Source organism: Pleurodeles waltl, chromosome 10 (assembly GCF_031143425.1).
Source record: "Pleurodeles waltl isolate 20211129_DDA chromosome 10, aPleWal1.hap1.20221129, whole genome shotgun sequence".
Lineage (NCBI taxonomy): Eukaryota > Metazoa > Chordata > Amphibia > Caudata > Salamandridae > Pleurodeles > Pleurodeles waltl.
Window position 1 is genome coordinate 863,120,092 of NC_090449.1, and position 27,062 is coordinate 863,147,153.

The window sequence follows — 27,062 nt, forward strand, 5'->3', positions numbered from 1 at the left end:
GGAAAATCTGGAAAAGGAATTGCACACTATTTTTAATGGTGCTAATTTAATTTTAGAAGGTTACTGTAATCTGCTACTTTGTCCAATCTTCAATAGGCATTTCTGTCATAATTATATCACTCCAACAGTTCAACAATTATGAAATCACTCCGCTGACATATACACTTAGATATGTGGTGAGTGCACAAACAAATGGCCAGAAGATCTCCTTCTCCTTTCCACCCCAGAGGTATTAAGAATTGATTGATTTTCAGTCTTCAGAAGTAGCCTTCTCTTTTCTGACAATTCCACTCCTGACATGCATTTAAGACCACAAATGTATCAATATAAACTGGGATATTCAAGACCCTACACTGAAGCCTAAAACTTGTGAAGACCCAATGAAGAAGTTCCATGAAAACAGACCCACAACTATGAACATGATTCATGAGTACTATACTGTCAATGAATCCTATCACCCTTCAGCCACCTCCACTGTGGGACCCCGTGACAACTTCAGTTAAAACATAACTGGCAATATGGTCAGAGTAACAAACAAGCCAGGGTTCAGAAATTATACACTGTGAATATTTTCAGCAACTGAAAACTCCGGCTACAGCTTCAAGAAAAATTACAATTACTGTTTAGGATACGATCCCTCAAATTTGAAACTAGCAAGATATTACGCAAGGGGGCAGATATAGGGGTAAAGAAACAGGCCACAACAGGACTACTTACCACTAACAAAGTTGGTAAGACGCTAGCCAACTACTTGATGACAAAATCATTAAGGCACTGTACTCCAATCTAAGAAAGGTTTGCGTCCCTTCAGGATTTCTTGAATCAATTCATTAACATGCTCTTTTTCTCAGACCGCTGCAGGTATTATAAACCTATGGTCGGTGATTAGTCAATTCAAAACCAGACAAAGATGTTACAGACTCTTCAAGCTACCACCCAATATCTCAACTAAATTTGAGCATTAAAGTATTCAGTACTCTTAAGAACCAATTAATCAATACAGCAAAAACACAACCCAAATCAGTATGGTTTCAAACTTTAATTATCTAGTAATAAAGGTAGACTTGTTTCATGATTTAGTGCATTTGATTGAAACACACACAGCAGTTGTAGGTTTTGATGCTGAGGATACATTCAATAGGGTTGCTTGAAATGTTTTGAGTGCCACTCTTAGCATATACCGCTTCAGTTACAACTTTATTTAGAATCTCATGGTTGTACAGACCAAGGCCAATTTAGGGGATCAATGGGATTCTGTTTGAGTTCTACAATTTTGAGAGAAGAACAAATCTACTATGACCATTGTTTCCTCTTTAATGATCGATTCATTGGAGTGTCTACTTAAGATAATACAAGGCTTTTTTTTTTTCAAAGGCACTGATACTGTAACTGTTTCCATTAGAGTTGCCTGTTTCAGAGCTTTTGAATGTGACTGGGACATAATAGGAAGCTTTGAATTATTCTCTCAATGTTATTAAAGCGGAGGTGATCGCCTGGATTGTTTATGTAATTGGAGTAAGATGGACAATTCCAAACTATAATGGCAGCCCAAAGAAATCAAGTATCTTGGTCTTGAATTGGCAATTATATAGTGTACACTCTGCAACACAGAACTCTAGGAACTCGAAGGCTGATCTTGAATGAGACAACAGAACTAAATGAAAAATCGATTATGGCTCAATGGATTTAGTGAACACATGGACTCAAATACTTAATATGTTGTAGTAGAATAGAAATGGTTTGAAATGTAATGTCCCTTATCATTATCTATTTGCTTGACACGTTGGCTTTTTGCTCCACATTATTTTCTATAACACTATATCAATGATATTTGACCTTAGATAGGCTGGTAATACTTTATACAACAACCTTTCTTCCTTACTAGACAAGGGGACAACTAGTTCATGAATTGATCTTCCTTTGCACTAAGAAAGAGAAGAAGAAATGGTGCTTACATTGCTATGCGGACGCTCACTCCGAGGGTTTACAGAAATAACTTTTTCAGGACACCTGTTATGAGAATGGGAGGCATCGTAAAGTTTCTCCTAAAGATCCCCACGAGAGCCCAACACTGAAGCGAATTATGGACTAATTTTGCCACATCCGCCCATTTCCAAAGTATCAGAGAAGTACCTGGTTCATTGACTTTTGAGCCACTTGAGCAGATCTGCCCCACACAAGTGATGTTTTCACCTGGAATAGGGAATGAAACTACTCCTGTGTATGTATTGAACAACATGAGAATGGGAGTGGGTGGAGGACACATTTTTGGTCTTATTCTACTAGATCTTTCTAATAGCTTTGATACTGTGGACCATTCCATCTTAATCCATCACCTGGCAAAACAAGGCAATGGGGGTGTAGCTCTGTTCTGGGTTTACATCATGCACATCAGTACCAAGTCAGTCCTTAACTCTCCCTCCAGTTAGCTCAATGTCTGTAATGTCCCTTATAGTTTTGAAGTATGAAGCCCTTTCCAGCCATTATTAGAGCTTTCAGTGTGGGCTCAGATGACACATCACTTAGCCTACACTTCAACAGTCCTGCTTCAGTATCCTGTCTGTGCTTGATTTGTTGTGATACAAAGCTGGATGAGTAACAATCTGCCAAAGCTCAATGCCAGCAAAAACGTTGTACTAATCATGGGCCTTGACAATTTGTGGCCTCCCACCCTGTTGCCAGAGCAAATAGAGAATCTTCCACGCCCTGTGACTAGGATTAAGAATTAAGCTTCTTTATGGACAAGGAACTGAAATTGAGGGACAAAGTTAAAGCAATCGATAGGCACAGCATGTTTCCATCAGTTGAGACTCAAAGATCCTTCCACTAGTACCTCATTACTTTCAAGGACCCGGTGTTGGTGGAGGAATTTTAGAAAGGTTCGATTATGCAAGTGCCTACTAAGTGGGAATGCACAATCAGACTCCAGTAAAAATTTGACAGTCTCTGCAACCCTCAGAGGGTTGCACTGGTTGCTTTTGCATCAAAACATTGCATTCAAGGTCTTGTGATTTTCCCACTGGGCACTGTATCATCTGCAGTCAGGGTTTTAAGTGACTCCATAGAAGATTACTCCCCTGCTTGTCATCTGCACTCTAGACGTGCCCACAGTTTGTCTCTGCCTCCTTCCATTAGACCTATGTGCGAGTGAGAGCTTTTTCTATTCTAACCCCTCAATCTTCTCTACTTAACAGCCTTCGTTCTTCATTAAGTCTTTAGGAAGTCTCTTAACACTCATCTCTTTAGTTAGGCTGTTCAATTTTTATTCTGATAATAGACTTCTAGTAACAAGACGCCTTCATTTGATTATGCACCAATAAATATTTTAATTAATGTATTCATTCAAGGTTTCACTTTTGCTCTGATTAACATAAGCAATTTACTATAGTATGCATTTACTGATGATAGTCAGTATGTTTTACCTTTTCAAAACTAATGAAGAGTTTGAAACTTAAAAAAAAAAAAATTGCACCCTCCTTGCTACTTTAGAAAACGTGATTCAGCACATTTTCGGTTCACAAAGCCATGTCATTTTACTTTACATTTGACATTGGGGGGTAATTTATTTTTCCTTGAGCTTTTTCATTATCTAAATTACTGCTCTTGGTTAAAATTGGTAGAATGTGAAGAGGTTCGACATTTCTAGCTCACCAATGCACACATTATTCTAGACAAGACCAAAGGAACTGAAACACTATTTCTAATTTGGAAACTTAATTCTGATGGACGGAACACATTTGACTTAGTGATTCCTTCCCCTCAAGGGAGAATACGCGAGGAAAAATACTGAGAAAACAGATTTCTCACTGGTGACTGAAGTTAAAAAATAAAATAAATATATATATATATATATATATATTCTATTATATATATATATATAATATAAATAAAAGGGATGCACAAGGGACAGAATGAATTAAGTGACTAGAAATACTAACATAAGCCACACAGACCCAAACACAATGCACCATGCACTACTGTAAAAGATACAGTAGCGATCAACCAGTTTTCTCCATGACAAGTAAATCCTGTCCTGCCTAGGAGAATATGACGTCACTATGATTTAGAGTCCCGTATTAAGCAAATCTAATTCAAAAATATGCAATGAAAAATGCTTTAAAAACAACAGATATCTACCCTCTGCCAAAATTAAATTCAGACTGAAGGAAAACAAATGAAAAATAGCATGCCTGTCATCTTCGGTAATTAATATTAGAGGTGTTGTTCAGTCGATTTAAGACACATACAGGATGCATCAGCAAGTGTTTGTCAAATGTTGGTCTATTGCATATTTTAGAAACAATAGGGCTAAACCCTCTGGTGTGATGAAAAAAAGTTTATATATAAACATACTAGTTCGCTGTATACTTTACCATGTGTGCCTGATTCAAGATGATCAAGATGATTCAAGTACATGTATGCACAAGAGTGATACAAGACATAGATGCTTACAATCAATCTGGAATACATAAATTGCTGGGACCCTTTTTATGGTGTGCTTTCCTTACAATGCAATAACACATATTTAAGTATGGAATATATATTTATGCACAAGTTGTGTATTATTTTCATATGAACTGAATACATCTTTTATTGGTGTATCTTTTGAATTTGTAACACTGGTAAAGTGCATTTATACTAATGGTATGGTGCCAAAGTTCTTTGTTAGGGATTTCTCATTGAGAGGGTTTAGGAGAGTCTAATTTTGTTGTGTTTGAATCTGTATATCTACTGAAGGATGGTAGGAAGAAATGTGGTGTAGATGTTAAGTTTTAAGCTTTACTGTATTTATAGTAAAGCGCCTTTTGTATGTTTGATATTTGAAGTATGCACACAGAAAAAGAGCCATATGAAAAGTTTATAAAAGTATTTTTCTGATTTGTTTTCTACAATTTAAGGGTATTAAAGTCCTTGTGATTTGAAGTTTATGAAACATCTATCCAAACAGTACTTTGGCTCCGCTGTGTTTACATCACAGCAGTGTCAGTGCCAAGAGGACAAACTGTAATTTGACAGAATAACGGACAAAAACACGTGAACTGTGGAGCAATCACCTTTGGCATCGAGTGCGGCACAAGAATATGCTTGTGCACGAGCCATTGAATCCTGGATAGAAAACAATCCATTAAGGTACTGGACCCATTTTAAAGTCACAAAACAATAACTTGTGGATATAAGCAGGTGTATTAGAAACAACTGATTCTGTCATTACTATGCAAGCACATTTAAAAAATCCCCACGTGTCATGCTGGTTAGTGTGGAGTTTTGAGAAATTCAGTATCTGTAATATTAAACTTTTTTCCAGTTCATAAAGACTGCTTTCAGATGAATCAGTTTAGCGTCATCCTTCAAGACGAAAAATAATTTTTTTCACCGTCTGTAATCTGCATAAAAAGAATACCACAGGAAAATTCAAATATGAATTTAAACAGGTAGGTTTCATCAGAGGCAGCCCATGAAACACCAAAAGCATTCCTGGATAGCAGCCATATGGACTTGCAAAAGAATGAGTAATTTGGTCAGCCAGTGTAAGCAAACACATTATTTTCAGAATCCTGTGTGGTTTACAGTCTTCTTTAAGTCTATATTAATGGATGAAGTAAGTATGATAAAAGAATGAGAGTCTCAATTTGTGCTGTATAGCAGACATACCTATGCAAACAACACACATAGAGCGAACCCTGCACATACAGCATTGCCCCCAAATCAATACACAGTCAATTAAAGGTCACAGTAGAAATTCGTGTGCAGTTTATTGATATGGCTCCATTGCTTATGCAGACTGAAGTGTGAGCAAATAAATGCACTAGCAAAGCCAGTGGTTACTGCCCCCCCAGTTACACAAACATCCATATTTAGCCTTTTAAAGTACCATAATTTATAAATGTTCCCGAAATGCTGTAGATTGCTAACAATATTTAGGGTGTTGCCTTCATTTTGGTTGCACCGATAGGCACATGCGAAGATTTAATAAATAGAAATGCAGCAGTTCCTCCAGAAAACAGAAGTTCATCAATAAAAATGCCACTACAGTTCCCTATGCACACGTAGAGAACCGCAAGAGGAAAGGGTGTAGGGTCGGAATACTTTATGTATTTCTGCCTTTATAAAATAATGGAATGTGCATCCAATCCACCCACCCGTTCCAAAAGAGTAATCAGAGCATCTGGTCATCTTTCTGTCTGTAGCCAAGCAATAGTCCAGTGATAAACCAATTGAGTTCTTCCTCCATATTGACTTCCTGTCTGTGTCTTCGGTGACCTTCATGTTGTGCTTTCAGTCTCTGTCCAGTGACTCCAGAAGGCTTCGCAACTACATGTCAACCAAAATGCTGTTTGCAGGCCTCCATGCCACACATGAACTCTTACTGTAAAACAAGGGCGACCTAATGGAAAAAAGACACACCGGGTCAGTTAACAAAGCAATGTAAAGACAATCAAAGAACTGCTACCCAACAACAGTTCAATAACAGCACTAAGCCATCAAGCAGAAGTTGCCATTTAAAGACTTAGGGCCTGATTTGTAACTCAACGGATGGGCTACTCTGCCACAACGGTGATGGATATCCCACACGCTGAAATCTAAATCTCTTTCTATCTTATTGGATTTAGATTTGAGTAGAAGGGATATCTGTTGCCGTTGTGATGGAGTAACCAGTCCACTGAGTTCTAAATCAGGCTCAATGCATTTAAAAGAGCATTTTCATTTAAAAGGTAATAATTGTGACACAGACTTCTAGTGCATGATGTCTTCCGGCCTATGAATTATTTGAACAGCTTGCTAGCTTGAAGATAAAGAAAAAAAATCCAGAGTTCAAGATTAATTGATTTAAACATAAAAAAGTTCATATCTTTGACAGCACATGATGTACTAAGAGTCAGCTGTTAGAGGAGCTACTGTTTCTGACCTTGGGAAAACACCCATCATAGTAATTCTTTAACAAACAAACCAAGTTAACACATAACATATAGGCCCTCATTATGAGTTTGACGGACGGGAAAGCCTGCCCGTCAAACTCCTGACAGGGTGGCTGCTGCCTTTGTGACGACCACTCCACTGGACCTATTAGGAGTTTCCAGCTAGGCCGACAGGCAGAAACCTCGGTTCCCATCCGCCAGCCTAGCGGGAAACGGGCTACAGCATTGTCTCAGACTTGTAATCTAGCCGGTGCCAATGCTGTATTCCACAGGGTGCATCAGCACCCTCACAACGTCACTGTCTGCAAGGTAGACAGTGAACACTGCAACAGTGCTCGGAAGGGGGACCCCTGGACTGGTCATGCCAAGTGCATGGGTAGTGCAGGGGCCACCCCCTGTGGCCCTATGCACCTGTTCTAAGCAGTCTTTTCATGGCAGTGAAAAATGAAAAGACTGGCGGAGAACGCAGTTGTTTACGTAAGGCAGTGCGGCTTGCAGCCCTGCCCTTGCAGATTACGATCACCACCACCACCAGGCCGTCAGTATCATGGATCCCTGAGGTGCTGGCAGAGATCTTTATGTGTCAGTCAGACCACCACAGCAGCGGCAGCCTGAAGATCGCCAGCCTCATAATGAGGCCCATAGTCTTTATCTGAAAAAAAAGATATCCAAATAGAAATTACATTTCATTTGAACGGGTATGCCTGTATTTCTTTCAATCAATCAATCAATCAGTAATTTGTTAAGCGTGATACTCACCCGGTATCGTCTCAAGGCACGGGGGGAGGGTTTGGGGGGTGCTACTGGTCGAAGAGCCAGGTCTTGAGGTGCTTCCTGAAGGTCAGGAGGTCCTGGGTCAGACGTAGGTTGACGGGGAGGGAGTTCCAGGTTTTGGGGGCAAGGTGGGAGAAGCATCTGCCACCAGTTGTGGTCCGGATGATGCGGGGGACGGTAGCGAAGGCGAGGTTGGCAGAGCAGAGCTGGTGTGTAGGGATGTGGAAATTGAGCCGCTCATTGAGGTAGGCAGGTCCGGCGTCGTGGAGAGCTTTGTGAGTGTGGATCAGGAGTTTGAAGACAATCCTTTTGTTGACAGGGATCCAGTGGAGGTTTCTGAGGTAGGCTGAGATGTGTTCGTGGTGAGGGAGGTTGAGGATGAGACGTGCTGAGGCATTCTGGATGCGCTGGAGTTTCTTCTGGAGCTTGGTCATTGTTCCAGCATAGAGGGCTTTGCCGTAGTCCAGTCTGCTGCTGACGAGGGTGTGAGCGACCGTTCTTCTGGTTTCCACTGGGATCCTTCTGAAGGTCTTGGGGAGCGTGCAAAGGGTGTTAAAGCATGAGGATTCAAGTGCAATTCTTTAAAAAGCCTGATGTTCATGTATGTGTAGATAAATACATTTTGTACAAAATATTATTAGTGATTCCTTTATCAATAAAAACATCATTTTGATTGAAGACTGAAGATCATATAATGTAAAAATGCAAAGTAAAACCTGGAGCGCTCACAATGGAGAACAAATGTGAAGCAACCATTAATGGGAATTTCTGGCAGTATAGTTTGGAAATGGATTTGGTAACTGTTCGGTCAGTAATCGAGGTAGGAATGTAGTCCTTCATCAGGCTGTACATAATGGAGTATGTTTGCACTGTGGGGCAGACTTCAAAATGCCTACAAGTAATGCGGTAACTTATTTAACATTAGAAGGGACTAAAGTTATCACATATGGATACTGAAATCCTTGTACATCGTTTAGTTATGTAAATTAATGTGTGTCACTATTTCTGGATATGATTGCTTCCTAATAAGTTAGGCTATGGATGGAAGGAAGATAATCTACTGCTTGTTTCTGCTGTCTAGTCAATATTTCAGTAAAAGTTAGGTTCAAGTTGATCATCAGAAAATTGATCAACTCAGACTGGGAAGAACACATTTTCCTGATTTGTGGTCTACCCAAAATTTGACACAACTGACACCATCTGATTCACTAGCAAATACTTCAACTATATTGCCTAGAAATAAATTCATATACATTATTTAGAGGGAATATGAGGAAAACACACTAGACACCTCTTTCTGTTTCCTGTAAAAGACCTCATAACTCATAAAATGACTAGTGTATTACACTCCGGTATAACAGGAGAAAAATGAGTCTCCAGTCAATTACCCAATTATAAACCGGGGGCGGGAGGGAGGTAGAGTTTAGAAGTAAAAATCTATCACACCTCAATGTGAACCAGCTAATAAGTATGCTTCTTTGTTTCTAAAAAAAAAAGAAGAAAAAAAAAGAAATACACTGAACCTACACAAGGTGTTCCTGCAATCTACCTGTCCTCTAAGAACAAGTGACCTGGGCAGAAGGAACTCCAAAATAATTATAAGCGGGGACAGTACCAAATACCACACGAATAGTGAATTTGTTTTAATATACACCAGCATCTTGTGTAGATGGTTTAGGTTTTGTGCTAACTGCGGTATAAACCCCTTTTGAGATCCAGAAAGAAGCAGCACAAAAAAATAAAAAAGAGCAAGCTGAGACAGTATTTTTAAGATAAATCCTTGGAGAGCACTGAGAAAGTGAAAATGATGGGAAAAAACCAAAGGGGTCTAGGGTAGAGTCACCCTGACCCCTTAGCTCTGATGGTGGGGTCCCAGAGGAGACCCCCGAGCAAAAATGCATTTTTTAAATAACATTTCAGCAGGAGCCTCAGCCCCTGTTTAAATGCAGCCCCTGAGTGGGCCACATGCCTGGGTCTTTAGGCAAATTGAACTTGCTGTCCCCCAGCAGCCCTTGGGACCACCACCTCCCTGGGGCAGATGTTGTAACGAAATATTTTGGTGCTGCCCTTTCCCCCACCCACAGCCCTGGGGACCGCCATCCCCCCAGGGCTAAATTTAAATAACATAGGGGTTACGTTTAGCACCCCCGGCCCTGGGAACCACCACCTCCCCGGGCAATTAAAGTTGGAGGGGGGTGGCTGCTTATCATCCCCCCCCCCCCCAAGGAGGCAATGATGGCCCTGGAGACTACTACCCTCCAGGACCTGCCCCTGCTATGTACTGGGGTGCCCACCGCTGGGACACAGCTGTTTGCTCTGCCTTGGCGGGAGGTTTAACAGCTCCCACTAAATCAGAGCAAACACTTCACTTTCTGCAAGTGAGAGCTGTCAAACAGCCCTCACTTGCAGAAAGTGAAGTTTTCACAAATTGTGCATGCAGGGAAACAAATGAAACCACTGCTCCCGCAGGCAGGGAACTGCTATTTAAAGCAGCTCCGTGCTTGCGGGAACAATGCCGGCTCCCACAGGATGTGGGGAGCTGGCTAGGACCGCGGGGAACTTGAGGCTCCCCTCGCGGTCCCCACAATGGGATGGAAGAAAGAGATTGTTATTCCAATGGTCTCTCTACGCAATGACTTCACAGAGTCATACTAACAAGATGTTTGGTACAAATGTTATAGTTACATTCAGAGACCAAGCGTAACAGAGGCACTTCTGGCCTAATGGTCAAGGTCTTGCGCTGTCAATCGGTAGGCTGAAGGTTCAAATCCTAGTATTGCTTGGCAGTGTGTTTGTTCATTTACCAGTGTTTTGACTGGTAAATCTCCCTAGTGATGGAACAGTCACATTTCTTTCCAATCACATGGGTGGGTTGATTGTCATAAGTATGTCTGGAAGCATCACAGTAAGGAGTCACATATAGCCTAAAGGTTAAGGTCACAGACCCTCACCCTGAAAGTTGATGGTTCTACTCTAGGTGTGTCTGTTGTCATTTTCCTTCTTTAATTTATTTTAGACTTCTAAAGTTTGTTTCATTCTGAAAGGTGATCTCACTCGTTTAAATGACAAATACACTTTTCTTTTTAAAATATCCTACAATATCTCATTCTACATATATCATTCATCAAAGCCTGAAAAACTGCTTTCCCTCTCTCTCACTCCCCCCTCAAGTTCTGTCAATCTCTTTCTCTTTTTTTCTCTGCCTCTCTCTCAATCTCTCTCTTTCTGTCTGTCTCTCTCTTCCATTCCATAATGGAATGGAAAAGAGAAAGATTGTTATTCCAAAGATCTCTCCATGCAATGACTTCAAAGAGTCAGACTAGCAAGATTGTTGACAGGAATGTTATAGTTATGTTTGGATGCAGAACAGGGCGCGAGTTATAGTTACCTTGGGGCACAATTTATAGTTACTTGAGATAACTCTAGCTATAAAAGGTGAACTTCTATGGTTTGGTACATTTAAAATGTGAGAGCCTAACTATAATGTTCCTGTAACCTTTTGTTTTTTGAGTGAAAAAAATAAATTATATATATATATATATATATATATATATATATATATATATATATATATATATATATATATATTCCGCCATCTAGTGTTAAGGCCCGGAGTATTACAAGCTGTTTTTCTTCTAAGAAGTCTTTTCTCGAGTCATGGGATTGAGTGACTCCTCCTCTCGGTAATAGTGTGCATGGGCATCAACTCCTTTGTTAGATTGTTTTCCCGCAGACGGGTATAGGAAGGAGTGATAGAGTGAAATAATGTAAATGTCCATTTAAGTGTAATAAGTAAATAAGATGTCCATGCTAATGGAATATATATATTGACATATTTACAAATAAATACTGCAACAACTACAGGCTTTTGGGGAGGAGGGAGGGTGCATGTGAATCTGAGGCACTACATGCCACGAACATATGTACACTCGGTAAGTGACATTTTCCTTTCAATGGCATGTGTAGCTGCAGATACACATACTGTGCATAGACTAAAAAGCAGTCCTTCCCCAAGAAAGAGGTGGCTAGCCTGTAGGGGTTGAAGTAGTTAGTTTGAAATAGTGTTTCAAGTACAGCTTGACCAACATTGGCCTGTTGCTTTGAGAATAAATCCACACAGTAATGTTTTGTGAATGTATGTGGTGTGGACCATGTAGCAGCTTTGCATATGTCTGCCATTGGTATGCCATGGAAGCACCATTTTTCCTAATGGAATGTGCTTTAGGAGTTATCAAAAGTTGCCTTTTTGCTTTAATGTAACATGTTTGAATACATCTTACAATCCATCTAGCTAATCCTTGTTTAGAGATAGGATTTCCTTTATGTGGCTGTTGGAAAGCTACAAAAAGCTGTTTAGTTTTCCTAAACTCTTTTGTTCTACCAACATATTACATTATAGCTCTTTTAAGGTCAAGAGTATGAAGAGCTCTTTCAGCAGTTGAGTCTGGCTGTGGGAAGAAGACTGGCAATTCCACTGATTGGTAAATGTGAAAAGGAGAAACTACTTTTGGCAAGAATTTTGGATTTGTCCTAAGTACTATTTTATTTTTGTGAATTTGGAAGAAAGGTTCTTCTAAAGTGAATGCTTAAATTTCACTAACTCTCCTTAAAGAAATAATCGATACTAGGAAAGCAACCTTCCATGAGAGAAACTGAAAAGCACAAGAATGCATGGGTTCAAATGGTAGACCCATAAGCCTTGTGAGCATGATGTTAAGATTCCAGGCAGGAGGTGGTGGAACTCTAGGTGGAATAACTCTTTTTTAGGACTTCCATAAAAGGTTTTATGACAGGAATTCAAAACAAAGAGGTATGCTGTCTGCTTTGGAGGTAAGCTGATATTGCTGCGAAATAAATTTTAATAGATGAGTATGCAAGATTTGCTTTTTGCAAGGAAAGCAAATAACAGACAATATCCTGTACTGATGCTTTAAGTGGATAAATGTTTTTGGGTTGACAGTAATATACAAAACGTTGCCATTTAGCTGCATAGCACTGTCTGGTTGTAGGTTTGCGTGCTTCCCTTAGACTGTCCATACATTCTGATTGAAGCTGTAGATATGCACACTCTATGACCTCAGGAGCCAAATCGCCAGGTTGAGCATACTGGGATTGGGATGCCTGATTTGACCTTTGTTTCGAATCAATAGGTCTGGTCAGTTTGGGAGCTTGTGATGTGGTACTACAGATAGTGTTGTGTACCAGTGTTGACATGCCCACATGGGAGCTATGAGTATCATTGTGAGGGAGTTGTGACAGATCGTGTTGACTAGAAATGGAATTAGTGGGAGAGGGGGGAGGGGGGAAGCATAAGCAAATATCCCTGACCAACTGATCCATAGATCATTGCCCTTAGATCAAGGGTTTGGGTACCTGGATGCCAAGTTTGGGCATTTTGCGTTTTCGCTTGTTGAGAAGAGGACTATGTTTGGTGTTCCCCAGATGCAAAAGTACTGTTGAATCACTTGTGGTTGAATCTCCCATTCGTGCATTTGTTGCTGTGTCCTGCTTAAGAGGTCCGCTAGTTGGTTGTGTATCCCTGGGATATACTCCGCTAGTAGTTGAATGTGATTGTGAATTGCCCCTTTCCTAATTGTTTGTGTTATAAGGGGCAATTGAAATGAGTGTGTCCCCTCCCTGTTTATGCAGCTAATACATAGTTGTAATGTTGTTTGCCCTTATCAACACTGTTTTGTGTGTGATCTGTGGTTGGAATGCTTTGAGTGCTAGGAACACTGCTAGCAATTTCATGTGATTTATGTGGTAAGTTTGTTGAATTAAGTCCCATAGTAAGATCGTTGAGATAGGCTCCCCTAAGATTGTTGAGATGGGCTCCCCAATCGTCATTGATGCATCAGTGGTGATTATGGTCTGTGGCATAGGGTCATGTAATGACCGCCCTTTTGATAAGTTGGTGTGATTCCACCAATGCGGAAAGTTGTATGTTTTGAGGTCCAACACTACTAGATCATGAAGTTGACCCTGTGCCTGAGACAATTGTTGCGAAAGACACTGTTGTAGGGGTCTCATGTTTAAACGTGCATTGGGTACTATTGCTATGCATGATGCCATAATTCCCAACAGTTTCATGATAAACCTTACTGTGTATGGTATCTGAGATATGAGATTGTAGAAAGCTTGAATTCTCTGTGGGTTTGGGTACGCTAATGCTGACTTGAGTGTTCAGAATCACTCCCAGATACGGCTGTATTTGCGCTTGTTGCCGATTAAATTTTTGGTAATTGATTGTGAACCCTAGACTTTGTACGGTATTGATTGTGTATTGTGTGTGCTGCTGTCCAGTTTGAATGGTGCTTGCTTTTATGAGCTAGTCATCCAGATAGGGAAAGACATATATATGTTGCCTCGTGAGGTAAGCCACAACTACTGCTAGGCATCTGGTGAATACCCTTGGTGCTGTTGTTACTCCAAAGGGTAGCACTTTGAACTTGTAGTGCTTGCCTGCTATCACAAATCTTAGGTATTTGCAATGTTCCGGATGTATGGGAATGTGGAAGTAAGCATCTTTTAAATCTAATCTGTCCAGTTTTTGCAGTAGGGGAATGATATCCTGAAGAGTAACCATGTGGAAATGCTCTGAGAGGATGTACCGAGTGAGGGGTCTGAGATCTAGGATTATACCAAAAAAGGAGTATCATCCTTTTTTGATATAAGGAAGTATAGAGAATATTCTCCTGTCCCTTGTTGAGGTATAGGTACCATCTCTATTGCACCTCTGAGTAGAAGTGATTGTACTTCTTGTTTTAACAAATTGAGGTGTTCTAGAGAAAGCCTGTGCGAGCGAGAGTGAATGTTTGGTGGAGTAGAGATGAGTTCTAGGCAATAACCATTCTGGATAATTGACAGCCCCCATTGATCTGATGTAATGTGCCATTGTTGGTAGAAATTTTCCAGTCTTCCTCCCACAGGAGATGTATACTGTGTGGGGATGTGTAGAGAGTCACAGTTTGGAGGAGGTGGAGGCAACATCTTGTGGCAGTGGATTTACTTCTACCTCAAAAGTTGTTTCCTTTGTAGGATCCTCTGAAAGACCCTCTGGTGTAAAATTGTTGTCCCTGCTTTTGTTGGGATGTAGAGGGCTCTAATATTGATGCTTTAAAACCACCTCTGAACTGGGGCTTACGAAAAGTACCCTGAGCCGGTGCAGTATAAAGAGCACTCATAGCACTAGCTGTGTCTTTTTTTTTCAAATTTTCTATGGTGGTATCCACCTCTGGGCCAAATAAATGCTGTTTGTCAAAAGGCATATTGAGTACTGCCTGTTGTATCTCAGGTTTGAACCCCGAACCACGCATGCCTTCTGATGACCAGACTAGTGTTAATACCTCTTGCTGCGGTGTCTGCTGCATCTAGGGCACATCTAATCTGGTTGTTGGAGATAGCCTGGCCCTCTGTCATTATCTGCTGTGCTCTTTTTTGGTGTTCTGGTGATAGATGTTGTAAGAACTCCTCCATCGTATCCCAATGAGCTCTATCATATCTGTCTAAAAGAGCCTGGGAGTTGGCAATTCTCCAGTGATTAGCAGCTCGAGCTGCCACTCTCTTCCTTGCTACATCAATCTGCCGGCTTTCTGTATCGGGGAGGAGCATCCTCGGTGGAGTGACTACTTGCCCTTTTTCTTGCTGCACAAACAGCAATAGAGTCAGGTGGCAATTGTTGTGTGATAAAGAGTGGATTTGATGGTGCAGCCTTGTATTTTTAGTCCACCCTTGGTGTAATTACCTAGCCTTCACTGGCTCCTTAAAAATGTCATTTGCATGTTTAAGCATGCCTGGGAGCATTGGTAGGCATTGATACTCCTTATGCATAGAGGATAGTGCGTTAAATAGAAAATCATCCTCTAAGGGATCTGAGTGCAACTGCACATTGTGATATGCAGCTGTCCTAGCAATGACCTGATTGTAGGCAGTGGTGTCTTATGGTGGAGATGGCCTAGTGGGGTATAAATCAGAATCATTAGATGGAATAGGGTCTGGGTCATACAAATCCCATGGGTCTCCCTTATAAGGAGTGTCACACAACTCATCCCCATGTGAAGAGACAGGGGATTGTGGAGAAAAATGTGTATGTGAAGGTGGTGAAGTATCAGGTGGTGGAGAAGCAGAAACCAAAGAAGAATGTGGTGGTGACAGCTGATGTACTGCCTTTGGTTTCTCCTTGTGCTTCAATATTTTGAAGGTGAAGGCTTAGCTTCATAAGACTCTTGGAAAGTTAATTTCCATTTAGTTGTAGAAGGAGGAGAAGCAATAATCCTTCTAGTATCTTTATGGATTTGGATTTTGCGCTCTTTATTATCCATCACTTCAAGTATGGGCCTTATCGCTGAAGATTCCTCTGGAGTTGGAGCATATTTCTTTCCCACAGGTTTTAGCTCCGAAAGTTTGGAGATGGAATGTTTTAATCGGGCCGAGAATGCTGGCCCCAAAATAGATGGTAGCTTTTTTGACTCCGAAATGGATGTTGGGTGTTTCGGCTCAGAGTGGAAGATGAATGTTTCGGCTCCGAACTGGAAGTTTCCACTCTCCGAGTCGATCCGGAAACAGGTGTGGAACGCGGTTTGGTCGACGCTGAATACATTTGGTCTTTTTCGGTGCCGAACCCCAGGGTTGGTCATCGGGATGTATCTTTCGGGTCAGACCATGGCCGGCAAGCAGTAGTGGACCCAAGATCAGTGCTGACGTATTTTTGGATGTTTTTTATTGATCGGAAGGGGCTGATGTATTAACGTACTGCGCCACTGGATTAATTTGGCTGTCCCTATCGGAGTCTCGTCGGAATCAGAATCTGTGATGGAAACTGCAGTCTGAGCTTGTTCCTCTCCAAAAATGTGGTGCGTTTGTTCTGACGACTTAGATGCCATCTCAAACTGACGCGCTCTTTGATCCCCCAGTTTTTTCTTGGAACGGAAGAATTGACACACCTCACAGGTTTCCTCTTTGTGATCGGGAGAGAGGCTCGGTGTTCGGGAACTTGGTGTGGAACTGAGGGCAAAAGCGAAACAGAGTCCGATCCAATAGCCTGTGTTGTAGTAGGCCCGAGAAGGGTGCGGTCGCCCGGAAGGGCGTTTAATCAACTCTGACGATACAATCAGATCAAATATAGTCAGAAAACGCGTTAGAAAAACAATACCGATGTTTAGGGAAAGAATAGAAACGTTCAGATAGTAACAAACCGAGATCTACCGGAGCAAGAGGAAACACGTCCGAACCCGATGGCGGAAAGAAAACAATCTAAAAAACGACTTGATGCCCATGCCCACTATTACCGAGAGGAGGAGTCACTTGATCTCGTGACTTGAAAAGCTTCTTCGAAGAAAAACAACTTGTAACACTCAGAGCCCAACGCGAGATGGCGGACTTATGCAAAGCATGTGTATCTGCAGCTATACATGCCATCAAACATATTACATATACACATATATACACACATATCCACAGAGATACAAACATATGTCTGAAGTAGCATTGGTGTAGATAGGGTTAAGACTGGCTTTTCAATAAAAAGCTGTAGGAAGCTGGCTCTGTATATACTATATCAAAATGAGATACAGTATGCACAGTGTCCAGGGGTTCCCCAGAGTCTTAACAGAGGCTAAAGCAGATAATACTAATGCTCTCTTTAGTGATAGTGTGGTCGAGCAGTTAGGCTTATCAGAGGGTAGTGCAAAGCATATGTTGTATACACACACACACAGACAATAGAAGAAGCACACACTCAATGACTTAACTCCATCCAATTGTTTTTATATAGCAAAAATATATTTTGTTAATTTATTTCTAGAACCACAAGATTCAAGTTGCAGGGAAATACATAAATTAATAAGTATTTTACATATGTATCAATACCACTTTAATTGGAATTGGTAAGTTGTACAGTTTTTGAATAAATGGCAATAATCTGTTTTAAAAGTTGACACTGCAATTTTCAGAACAGTTCCTGGGGGAAGAACAGTTGGTATGTTTTGCAGGTAAGTACAACATTCACAGTTCTAGTCTCCGGGGGTTAGGAAGTCCCCTGGTTTGGGTTGAAGTTAACCCCAAACACCAATCACCAGAAACACGGGGCTGGTGGGGTGCAGAGGTCAAAGTTGAGGCAAGCTTAACATGGGCTCCTATGGAGATTGGGGGCACTCGGTTTCAGATCTGTTGGCAGGTAAGTACCCGCGTATTCAGAGGACAGATCTGGGGGGTTTAGAGGGGTACCAGGGGGGCCACAAGTAGACACCAAACTCACACCCTCAGCGGCGGCTGGGTGCAGGGTCCAAACAGAGCGTCGGCTCCCAATGCTTTCCTATGAGGGGACCCCAGGGGTCACTTAGATGCTGCAGGCTGGGTCCAGGGGGTCGGTACAGGAAAATCACAGGCTGGACAAGTAGGAGGGCCGCTTGCTGAACGTTGCTGCACTGGAGGTCTGGTTCTCCAAGGCTTGGTGGCTGCGGGTGCAGGGTACTTTTAGGCATCTGATATGTTTGTCCGGAGCTTTTGTGGTCAGCGGGGGTCCTCTGGTTTCACACTGCAGACGCATTGTCGTGGGGGACCGGAGCGATCAACCCAGGGTGGGCACTTGCTTGGAATTGCCTGGGGATCATCTCTAGCCGGTTGGGCCACCTCGGCACAGGCCATGGGCATCGGGTGCAGAGTGGTCAGGAATCGTGGATCCGGGGAGACTCTGAGGTCCTTAGATGTAGTTTCTTCTTAGACAGGGCCACTGTCCACAGGAGTTCTTGGTCCTCTGTGATGCAGGCGGACCTCTGGAGGCTTGGCAGAGGTCGCTGGTCCCGCAGGATGCGTTGCTTTCTTTTGCAGATTCTCTGAAGCCGGAGGCAGGCCGGTAGGGCTGGGACCAAGCCAGTTTTCGTCGTCTTCTTCTCTGCTAGGGTTTCATCTTAGTAGTCCTTCTTCTTTCATGTCAGATTCCCAGGAATCTGGAGACCTGAGTTCAGGGAAGCCCTTGAATACTAGATTTAGGGGCATTACAGCGGTCAGAGGGCAGTAGCTAGTCACTACTGTCCCTGATGGTTGCTACACCCCTTCCTGTGCTCACTCCCTTTGGGAAGGGGGGCTGTTAGACCTGGCAGCATTTTGGCGTGTCTACCCTGTCTTTTTGCCTTCTAAACTCCTGTTTTTAAGGTATACTGGACTTTGTTTTTACTGGTTTATTGTCTCTGCGCACTTTACGACTGCGGTTCAGTGCTAAAGTGCAAGTGTACCCTAGGTAAATTGTATTGGTGATTGGTTTATCCATGATTGCCATATTTGATTTACTGGCAAGTCCCTAGTACAGTGCACTCTAGGTGCCAGGGCCTGCAAATCAAATGCTACTAGTGAGCCTGCAGCACTGGTTGTGCCACTCACATTAGTAGACCTGTACACATGGCTCAGACCTGCCACTTCAGTGTTCGTGGCCAAAACCTTCCCTTTCTGTACATGTAAGGCACCCCTAAGGTATGCCATAGGTAGCTCCATGGGCACGGTGCAGTGTATTTAAAAGGTAAGACATGTACTTGTGTGTTTTGCATGTCTTAACAGTGAAATACTGCCAAATTCGGGTTTCACTGTTCCAAGGCATATCTCTCTCATAGGTTAACATGGGGGCTGCCTTTAAATCACTTTAAAGCTCAGATTCCCTTTGAGAGCAGATAGAAATTTGGAGTATAGCGTCTCGGATTTCAAAATTTAAAAATACATCTTTTAGTGAAGTTGGTTTCTGGATTGTGAGTTTGAAAATGCCACTTTTAGAAAGTATGCATTTTCTTGCTTTTAACCATTGTGACTCTGCCTGTTTGTGGATTCCCAGTCTGGATCAGTTTGACAGTTGGACTGTTTACACTTCTCCTCTAGACAGTGACAGAAAGGGACCTGGGATGTAGCCTGCATATCCTGATGAGCCATCTGAGCTAGAGTGGAGGGAGGAGTGGTCACTCACACTTGAAAGGACCGTGCCTGCCCTCACGCAATGCAGTCTCCAACCCCATGGTCTGTGTCTGGGGCCTGGCCTGGACAAGAAAGGATCTTGCCAACACTTGAGACTCTGCTTTGAAGTTTGCCAACTTCCAAGGCAGAAATCAGTAAAAGTATCGGACCCTAAACCTCAGACTTGTAGAATGTTTCTGGAATCAAGCGGAACCTCTGTCAAGGAGAAGAGGTGAAGAGCTGGAGGAGGAGTACTGTCCCTTTGCTGTGTTGCTTTGCTGGATTGGCCTGCAGTTGCTGCTTCTACCTTAAAAGAGTGCAAAGAGTGAACTTTGCTGTGTATCCTGCTTGAGGAAGTTCTCCAAGGCCTTGAAGTAGAGCTTGCTTCTTGTTGGAAGTCTCAGGGACTCCAAAGACTTCAGTTTCCTCGACCTGCAGCACCCACCGCGCCGCCATCAACGATGCCGCTGGCCTGCACTGTGACCTGCCGACACCGCATGGAGCTGCACTGCCCCACGACCCTGGTCTCACCGACGCAGTCATCAGACGACTTCACTGAGCCGCTGATCGCACCACGACCTGTGAGTCCTGCACTCCGGCATCGCCCTGCTCACACTGCAGCCTGGGCATCGCCACCGCTCCTGCTGACACCAGCGCTGCTGCCTCCACCGTGGCCTGTGGACACTGCTCATGAGGTACACAAAGCACCGTCCCGACCTGCACCGCAGTCCCGGTCCACCGACGTCAGCCCCATCGACCCCAGTGTCGTCACCAGGCATCCCTGCCTGCACCAAGGCCTGTAGACACCGCTCGTGAGGGTCACGAAGCACCATCCCATCCGCTCCTCTGGCTTGGGCCTACGGACGACAGCGCTTCAACAATGACGAAACCACTGCCTGCACTGTGACCTGGTGACGCAGCACTGCTCTGCTTCATGTGGCAGGCCTAGTCTCACCGTCGCCGCTGGATGCCATCACCGAGCCACTGCCTGCACCGTGACCTGTGGGCACTCCACGTCGCATCATCCTGCTTCGCACCAGAGCCCCGACGCCATCCATGCCAGCCCTCCTGACTTCATCAGCTGGGAGTTCAATCCACAATGCGTGTGACTTCAAGGGCCTGACTACTCCAGCACCTATTCCGGAACCGACACCGCGATTCTGCTCTCCGGAGCGCACCACGAGGATCACGACGCCTTGCAATTCCAAAGGTGCTTACTGTTTGCGGGTCTTCCGGACATCGTAGTTGGCACGCGACGCCACGGCCGGCCTGGACTGTTGGTTTTGTTTATCACAACGCCAAGATAGCCCCACTTGGAGCTATCGACTTTAAGGAGCTGTATTTTTGAGTAAATCTTGCAGAATTCATATTTTTATTACTGTATGTTGGATTTTTATCGTATTTGGTCTTGTTTTAAATAGATATTGGATATTTTTCTAAAGCTGGTGTGGTGTCCTTTTGTAGTGTTTTCACTGTGTCACTGTGTCACTGTGTGATATGTGCAAATGCTTTACAAATTTCTTCTGAGATAAGCCTCACTGCTCGTGCCAAGCTACCAAGAGGGTGAGCAGCGGGTATCTCCCTTATCCTGACTAAAGTAAGGGACTCTATTTGGACAGGGTGCACACTGACTGCCAACTAGAGACCCCATTTTTAACATGGGCACATTCCTAACCCTATTGGTCCCTGCCCTCCAAAGCAATGAGGAGGATTCTTCAGGGAGGGGGCCACTTCATCTCTGGGCACCTTAGGAATGGTCCCAGCTGAAGTGGTCACTCCTCCTTGTTTTTCCTAAGTTTCCCGCCAAAAGCAGGTATACAAAGCATGTCATATCCAAATTTCAAATCGAGATTACAGCACTTCAAAAATGAAATAGTAAGATATGGAGGTTTTAAGCTTAATTACATTCAAACTGCAATAGGGGGACTCTTATCCCATAGTCCATGATACTTCTGAATAGCACAGATGCTTTAGGCGTACAGATATTATTTAGATTGTACCACTTTCATTTTCTTAGTCCAAAGTTCAAATGATGGAGACTGTGGGGTTTTCCATATCTGCAAGACTAGAGATTTTGTCACCAATGTTGGAATCAAAAAATATTGCTTTGAAAATTTTGACAGTGCGGGATGATTAGATATAAAAGCACCCCTATTGGTTCTGGTTGTAGCGAAATCTGGAGTCGGGCGCCGATAGCCTGAAAAACTTTAGCCCAGAAATTGGTGATAATAGGGCAAGCATAACAGATGTGGAACCAATCTCCAGCCTCGCAGCGACATCGAAAACAGTACTCGAGATTGATGGAAACATATTATTAAGCTGCACAGGTGTATAATAAAGCAGCCACTTTATGTAAAAAGCCATCCTCCTAAAATTAGTGCCTCTCAACGCTTCAAAGGAGTAGTTGTTATAATATTTCAATAACAAAGTCGATTAGACAATTTGCAATGGCTGCTATCCTCCATAGTGCAGGATGAAGAACTTTGGCAGGCAGTTCCTCCTGTAGAATACGTTACCAATTACCGACCCCGTTCATTTCTGAACACATATTGCTTGTGCTATTTTAAAGGATAGTGATTCAGATGAGTGGCGGGCTGCAGCACCCAATGCCTGATAAAGAAGTAGATCTGAAAATATGAGAAACTTGGCGAGATTATTTGCTGTAAGTTGTTCCCGTGTTTTAAGATGACTTCTAGCACAAAATCCTGAAGCCTCGCGAACCCCAGGTCTCCCCAATCGTTGGTGGCTTTGCTGGAAAGAGGGAGTCTGAATGCTTCGGCCTCTCCTAGGGAAATAGATAAGTGGGCACATGATACCTATTTTGGAGCTCGGTGCCTTTGAAGCAGAGTAGATTGGGGATCTTATATCTAGAGTGTTTCGGAAGCCATAGCATCTCAAGAAAATGGGATAGACGGATTTTGCTTTCAAGGAGTATTTGTTTTAAGTAGAAATTAGCATCCACGTGGTTTGTAATGGTGGCATTGACAATCCAGTCTAGAAAGGTTGACTCATAATATTTTCTAAAATGGGGTAGGGCTAGGCCTCCATCATCAATGGTCAACAGGACTGTCTCTAACTGGACACAAGGTTTTTTATTTGCCCAGATGAATTTGCGCAGCCTTGTATGAAGATCCTTAAAGAATTTCGGAGGAACTTTAATCATAGTGTTAGAAAAAAGACAAATAAGAATAGAGGTAATATCACCTTGACCAAGGCTACGTGACCAATTATCGTTAATGGTGAATTTTGCAATTTACCCGTGAGAGCTTGTGCTTTCTGGAGAGTGGTAAGATAATTAAGAGGATAGAGGTCCGACATATTTTGGGTGACATATATGCTAAGATATCTAACGGAATGACAGGTCTGGTAGGTAGCTTGCATCTCGACTGGCAAGATTGTCTCTTGGGCGTCAAAAAGTAGAGCCTCGGATTTTGTTTTATTAATCCGGTGACCTCCCAAATTGGAAAACACTTGGATTTTATTTAGGGCATTCTCAATATTCTGAGATTCGGCTGCAAGATATAAGATTGCATCATCCGCGAATAGCTTTAGTTTTGGCGCACCTGGGATCGGGGGCTGTATGGTGTTATCTTGCCTCAGTGCCACAGCCTATGGTTCAATAAAGAGGGTGAAGAGGACGGGTGACAGGGGGCAGCCCTGACAGGTTCCGTGCCGAACTGGCACCTGGCCAACTACTTGTAGGCTGACTAAGATGTTAGCCACAGCTTCTTGGTAAAGATTAGAGAGAAGTTTAATTATTTTGTCGAAAAACTTGAATCTCCTAAGAATTGCAAAAAGAAGCTCCTGCTGCACCACATCGAACATTTCTTCGCTTACTGACGCTTTAACTCTGTTCTTTTAAATAGTAATCGATTGCCTGGAGCAAGAAGTTCGTATTAGTGGAAACATGCCGTTCCGGGAGAAACCCACACTGGTCGTGATGAATAAGGCCCTGGGCTATGGGCATAATGCGGGCAGCCCGAATTTCCATAAGAATCTTAGAATCGCTGTTGAGAAGACTGATCAGACGATAAGAGTCCAGTCTGTCCCCAGGTTTACCTTTCTTGAGAAAACTAACTATAACTGCCTGTGTGAACAAGCTGGGCACTTTTTGACCATTAAGTATTACGTTGAATAGTGTAGCTAAAACATCTGTGATCTGATCCAACATGGCTTTATACAATTCTGCCGGAAGACCGTCTTCCCCAGGAGCTTTGCTATTTGGGGAATCTCTAATGGCTTCGGCCACTTCTAATTTAATGATGGGCTACAACAACGCTACCTGAAGATCTTCACTGAGACATGGTATGGAGACTGACTGAAGATACTTAATAATAGAATCGTCATGGACTGCCATTTTAGGGGTGGAGAGATTCTTGTAGTGTCTACAAAACACCTTTCTTATCTCCTTAGCCTGGTCCACGATTCGGCCCCGAGTCTCATCAAATATGGTTAAAATTTTTGCCATAGTGTGCCAGAAATTTCCCTACATGCTCGCTCTCTAAATAATACTGCTGAAAGCTTGAGCTCTGATTTACTATCTCTTCTGCTAGGAAGAAGCCCCTTAAATGGGTTTTAGCGTCCTGGAGACACGTCCATGAGTTAGGATCACAATATAACTGATACGAGCACATGGCGTAATCAAATTCCTGCTGGAGGCTACCTATTCTCGCCTTTCTTTCTCGTTGCAGGAAGGCCTTAAATGTGATCGCCTCCTCCCTAATAGAGGCTTTACATGACTCCCAGATAGCAAAAATAGAAGCAGAAGCTTTGTTTCCGACTAGAAATTCGGCAACTGATACTTTCAAGATCGGAATCCAGTCCTCAATGACGAGTAAGGATTTGTTTAAGGACCATCTGTATCTTTCTAGATGCTGGCCTGTGAGGGATAATTGAATCAATGGCTAGGCATGATGTGCAAAAGGGTTATGCGTTATGTCTGAACCAGTACCATCCCAAAAATGAGAGACTCTGAAAAAGTCGATCCTTTAGGCCAAATTAAACCTTTTGGAAAAGCAAGTATAGTACCAAATCACAGATACATTTTGCGAAGAATTGAAAAGCTCAAGGTTTATTCTGTGCGTGATTTTTTCGAGAGGCATCAAGTTTCATATCTTGGATTATATTACAATCCCCTCCCACTACCAATAAGCCAGAAAGCGTGCTTAGAAGTTCATACAAACTCGAAAGGGAGGCAATGTTATCCTTTATCGGGCCATAAAAGCTTGAGATATGCATAAGCTGGTTCCCCACCTTAGAGCTTACACCTGCCGATGTGGCTTGGGGATCAGGAAACACCTGAAGAACCTACCTTTGAAAGTCCCTGGTCAAAAGTACTGTAACTCCATGCACCGCTGTAGTGGCAGAGGTAAAAAAGGAAAGAGAAAAAACTAGGACTTCGGGGGCTATTAACCTGTCGTTTAAAGTGGGATTCTTGTAATAAGAACACATGGGTCTGAAGGGATCTTAACCATTGGAGTAAAGCTCTATATTTGTGGGGATTATTAAGCTCATTTGCATTGTAGGAGACAATCTTAAAAGAAGTGAAAAGCCGTACACTAGAATGACTATCAGTTAACGATAAAGATATAATTGAAAACCTATTAGCCCGTTGCTTAGCCTGTCCTGACCGCCTACCATTGGTAATAAAAGGCATCTCCTATTAACCCTGGCCCTTGATCTTAAATGTGCCTATCCTCAGCACAGTACTGCCACTGTATGAGTCACTAATCTCTGTATGTTCGACATCTACTCCTTTTTCTTTTTTCCCCACCCAGGTGCAGATAATAGTGCCCCCATCAGCTGCCCACCAAGATGGGCTGAACCCATCATGGCCCCACTGCCCCCATCACCCTGTGAAGCCCCACCCTTTCCCTCATCCCATGACCCACCCCCCGTTCCCCAACCTCGAGTGTACTCGTGTGGCACCCTAGAACCCAAGTTCCAGAAAAGCAAGCAAAGTAGGCTGCATATTAATCACATCAAGAACAAATGTTGCATGCCTATCCCTTAAGTATGGCAGATGTACTGATGTTTTATGAGTGAGTCTAACAATTCCTTTGCCCGCTGTACATTCTGAAAGATGTGCACTCGGCCATTGTGCAGCACCTTCAGTTTAGCAAGCTGGGCAATGCCAGCCAGGGCCCCTAATTTCTTAAAGTAGTTGATGAGACTGGCAAATTCACGACGTCGTCGTGCTGCACAGATGAACATGTCCGAAAACACACGAAAACTAAAATTATCATTGGTATTGAAGGCCTTGTCTTTTATAGCTTGCGACAGCATCTGTTCCTTGATCCTAAAGTCCCCAAAATTGACAAGGATTGTCGTGGGTATTTTGTAGCTGGAACTCTCGCTGCAGGGACCCTATGGGCCCACGTGATGGACAAGTCAACATTGGCTGCAGCTTTCTCTGGAAGAATGTACTTATAGATGAGATCCGATATCACTTTTGTCGCAGGAGATGTTGCTTCGAGCTCTTCAGGGATCCTGGTAGATCTCAAATTTGAACGCCGTGACCCGTTTTCAATATCATAAAATTTTAATTGTAGTTCCTCCAGTTCAGTCTGCATCTGCACAAATGCTGATCCATGGTAGGTTTGTGTGTCTTCCAGGCCAGATACCCTCTGTTCGACTTCGGAAATCCTAACGGAGAGATGGGCTAAGCTGATATTAAGTTCCAATTAGCTTCCTCTTGTGAGACCTCAATTGCGCGTACATCCCTGAGGATCTGAGTGAGCATAGCTTTAACTGTTGTTGGACTAGGTACAGAGCCAGATATAGAGCCTGGGAGACTGACAGATTCTGCGTTGAATAAATGATTAGGTAGTACTTGATTGCAGTAAATTCCGTTGTAAGTCCTTATAGCAAGGTCTTGCCTGGGCACGGCACTGAGGGCTAGATTCATTGAAGCAACTGCTGCATAATTACTTAAAGACTTGCAAGACTACTTTTTTACTGGCTTTTTCACCCCCTTTCATGTTGCTGAATGCCAATAGGGGCTAGGTAGGCCTTTCTTTAAGATAGCCCATGGAATCAGTAGTGATAGGAGAGTTGGTAGTAGAAGAGGGTGCAGGAGAGGGGATGGAAGACTATAATGGAAACAGAAGAAGTACGATGATCGTTAGGGGGAGAGTTATTTTGCTCAATGCATGCGGTCAGGGATGCCTGTGGGGACGCCATAGAATGACCTGGCTCTGGACTTGTTGGTGACCTCATCATAGTATTAGCAGAGTTGGTCAAGGGGCTCACCAAGGAGTATTCCGGGTTGACTATTAGTTTTGAGAGTTCCAGAGGAGGTTGCGGGTGATCAAGTTCACTGACTTGGCCTCTTCGTTTCTGTCTCTCTTCCATCTGAATTTTCCTGAGAGGTGTCGCGAGTAATGCACTTCATGATATTTGGCAGGCATGGGGGACCACAAAGCCACGAGCCACATC

General features: G+C 43.0%; 1 protein-coding gene across 1 annotated transcript in view; it reads right to left on the minus strand.

The window, feature by feature from the left end:
* Nucleotides 1-5,728: 5,728 nt before the first annotated feature.
* NMT2 (N-myristoyltransferase 2) overlaps nucleotides 5,729-27,062 on the minus strand; it is a 260,791-nt gene continuing 239,457 nt past the window's right edge. The window contains exon 12 of the mRNA XM_069211591.1: nucleotides 5,729-6,385. Coding sequence (XP_069067692.1) covers nucleotides 6,365-6,385 — 21 coding nt within the window. The 3' untranslated portion in view covers nucleotides 5,729-6,364. The remainder of the gene's footprint in view (nucleotides 6,386-27,062) is intronic.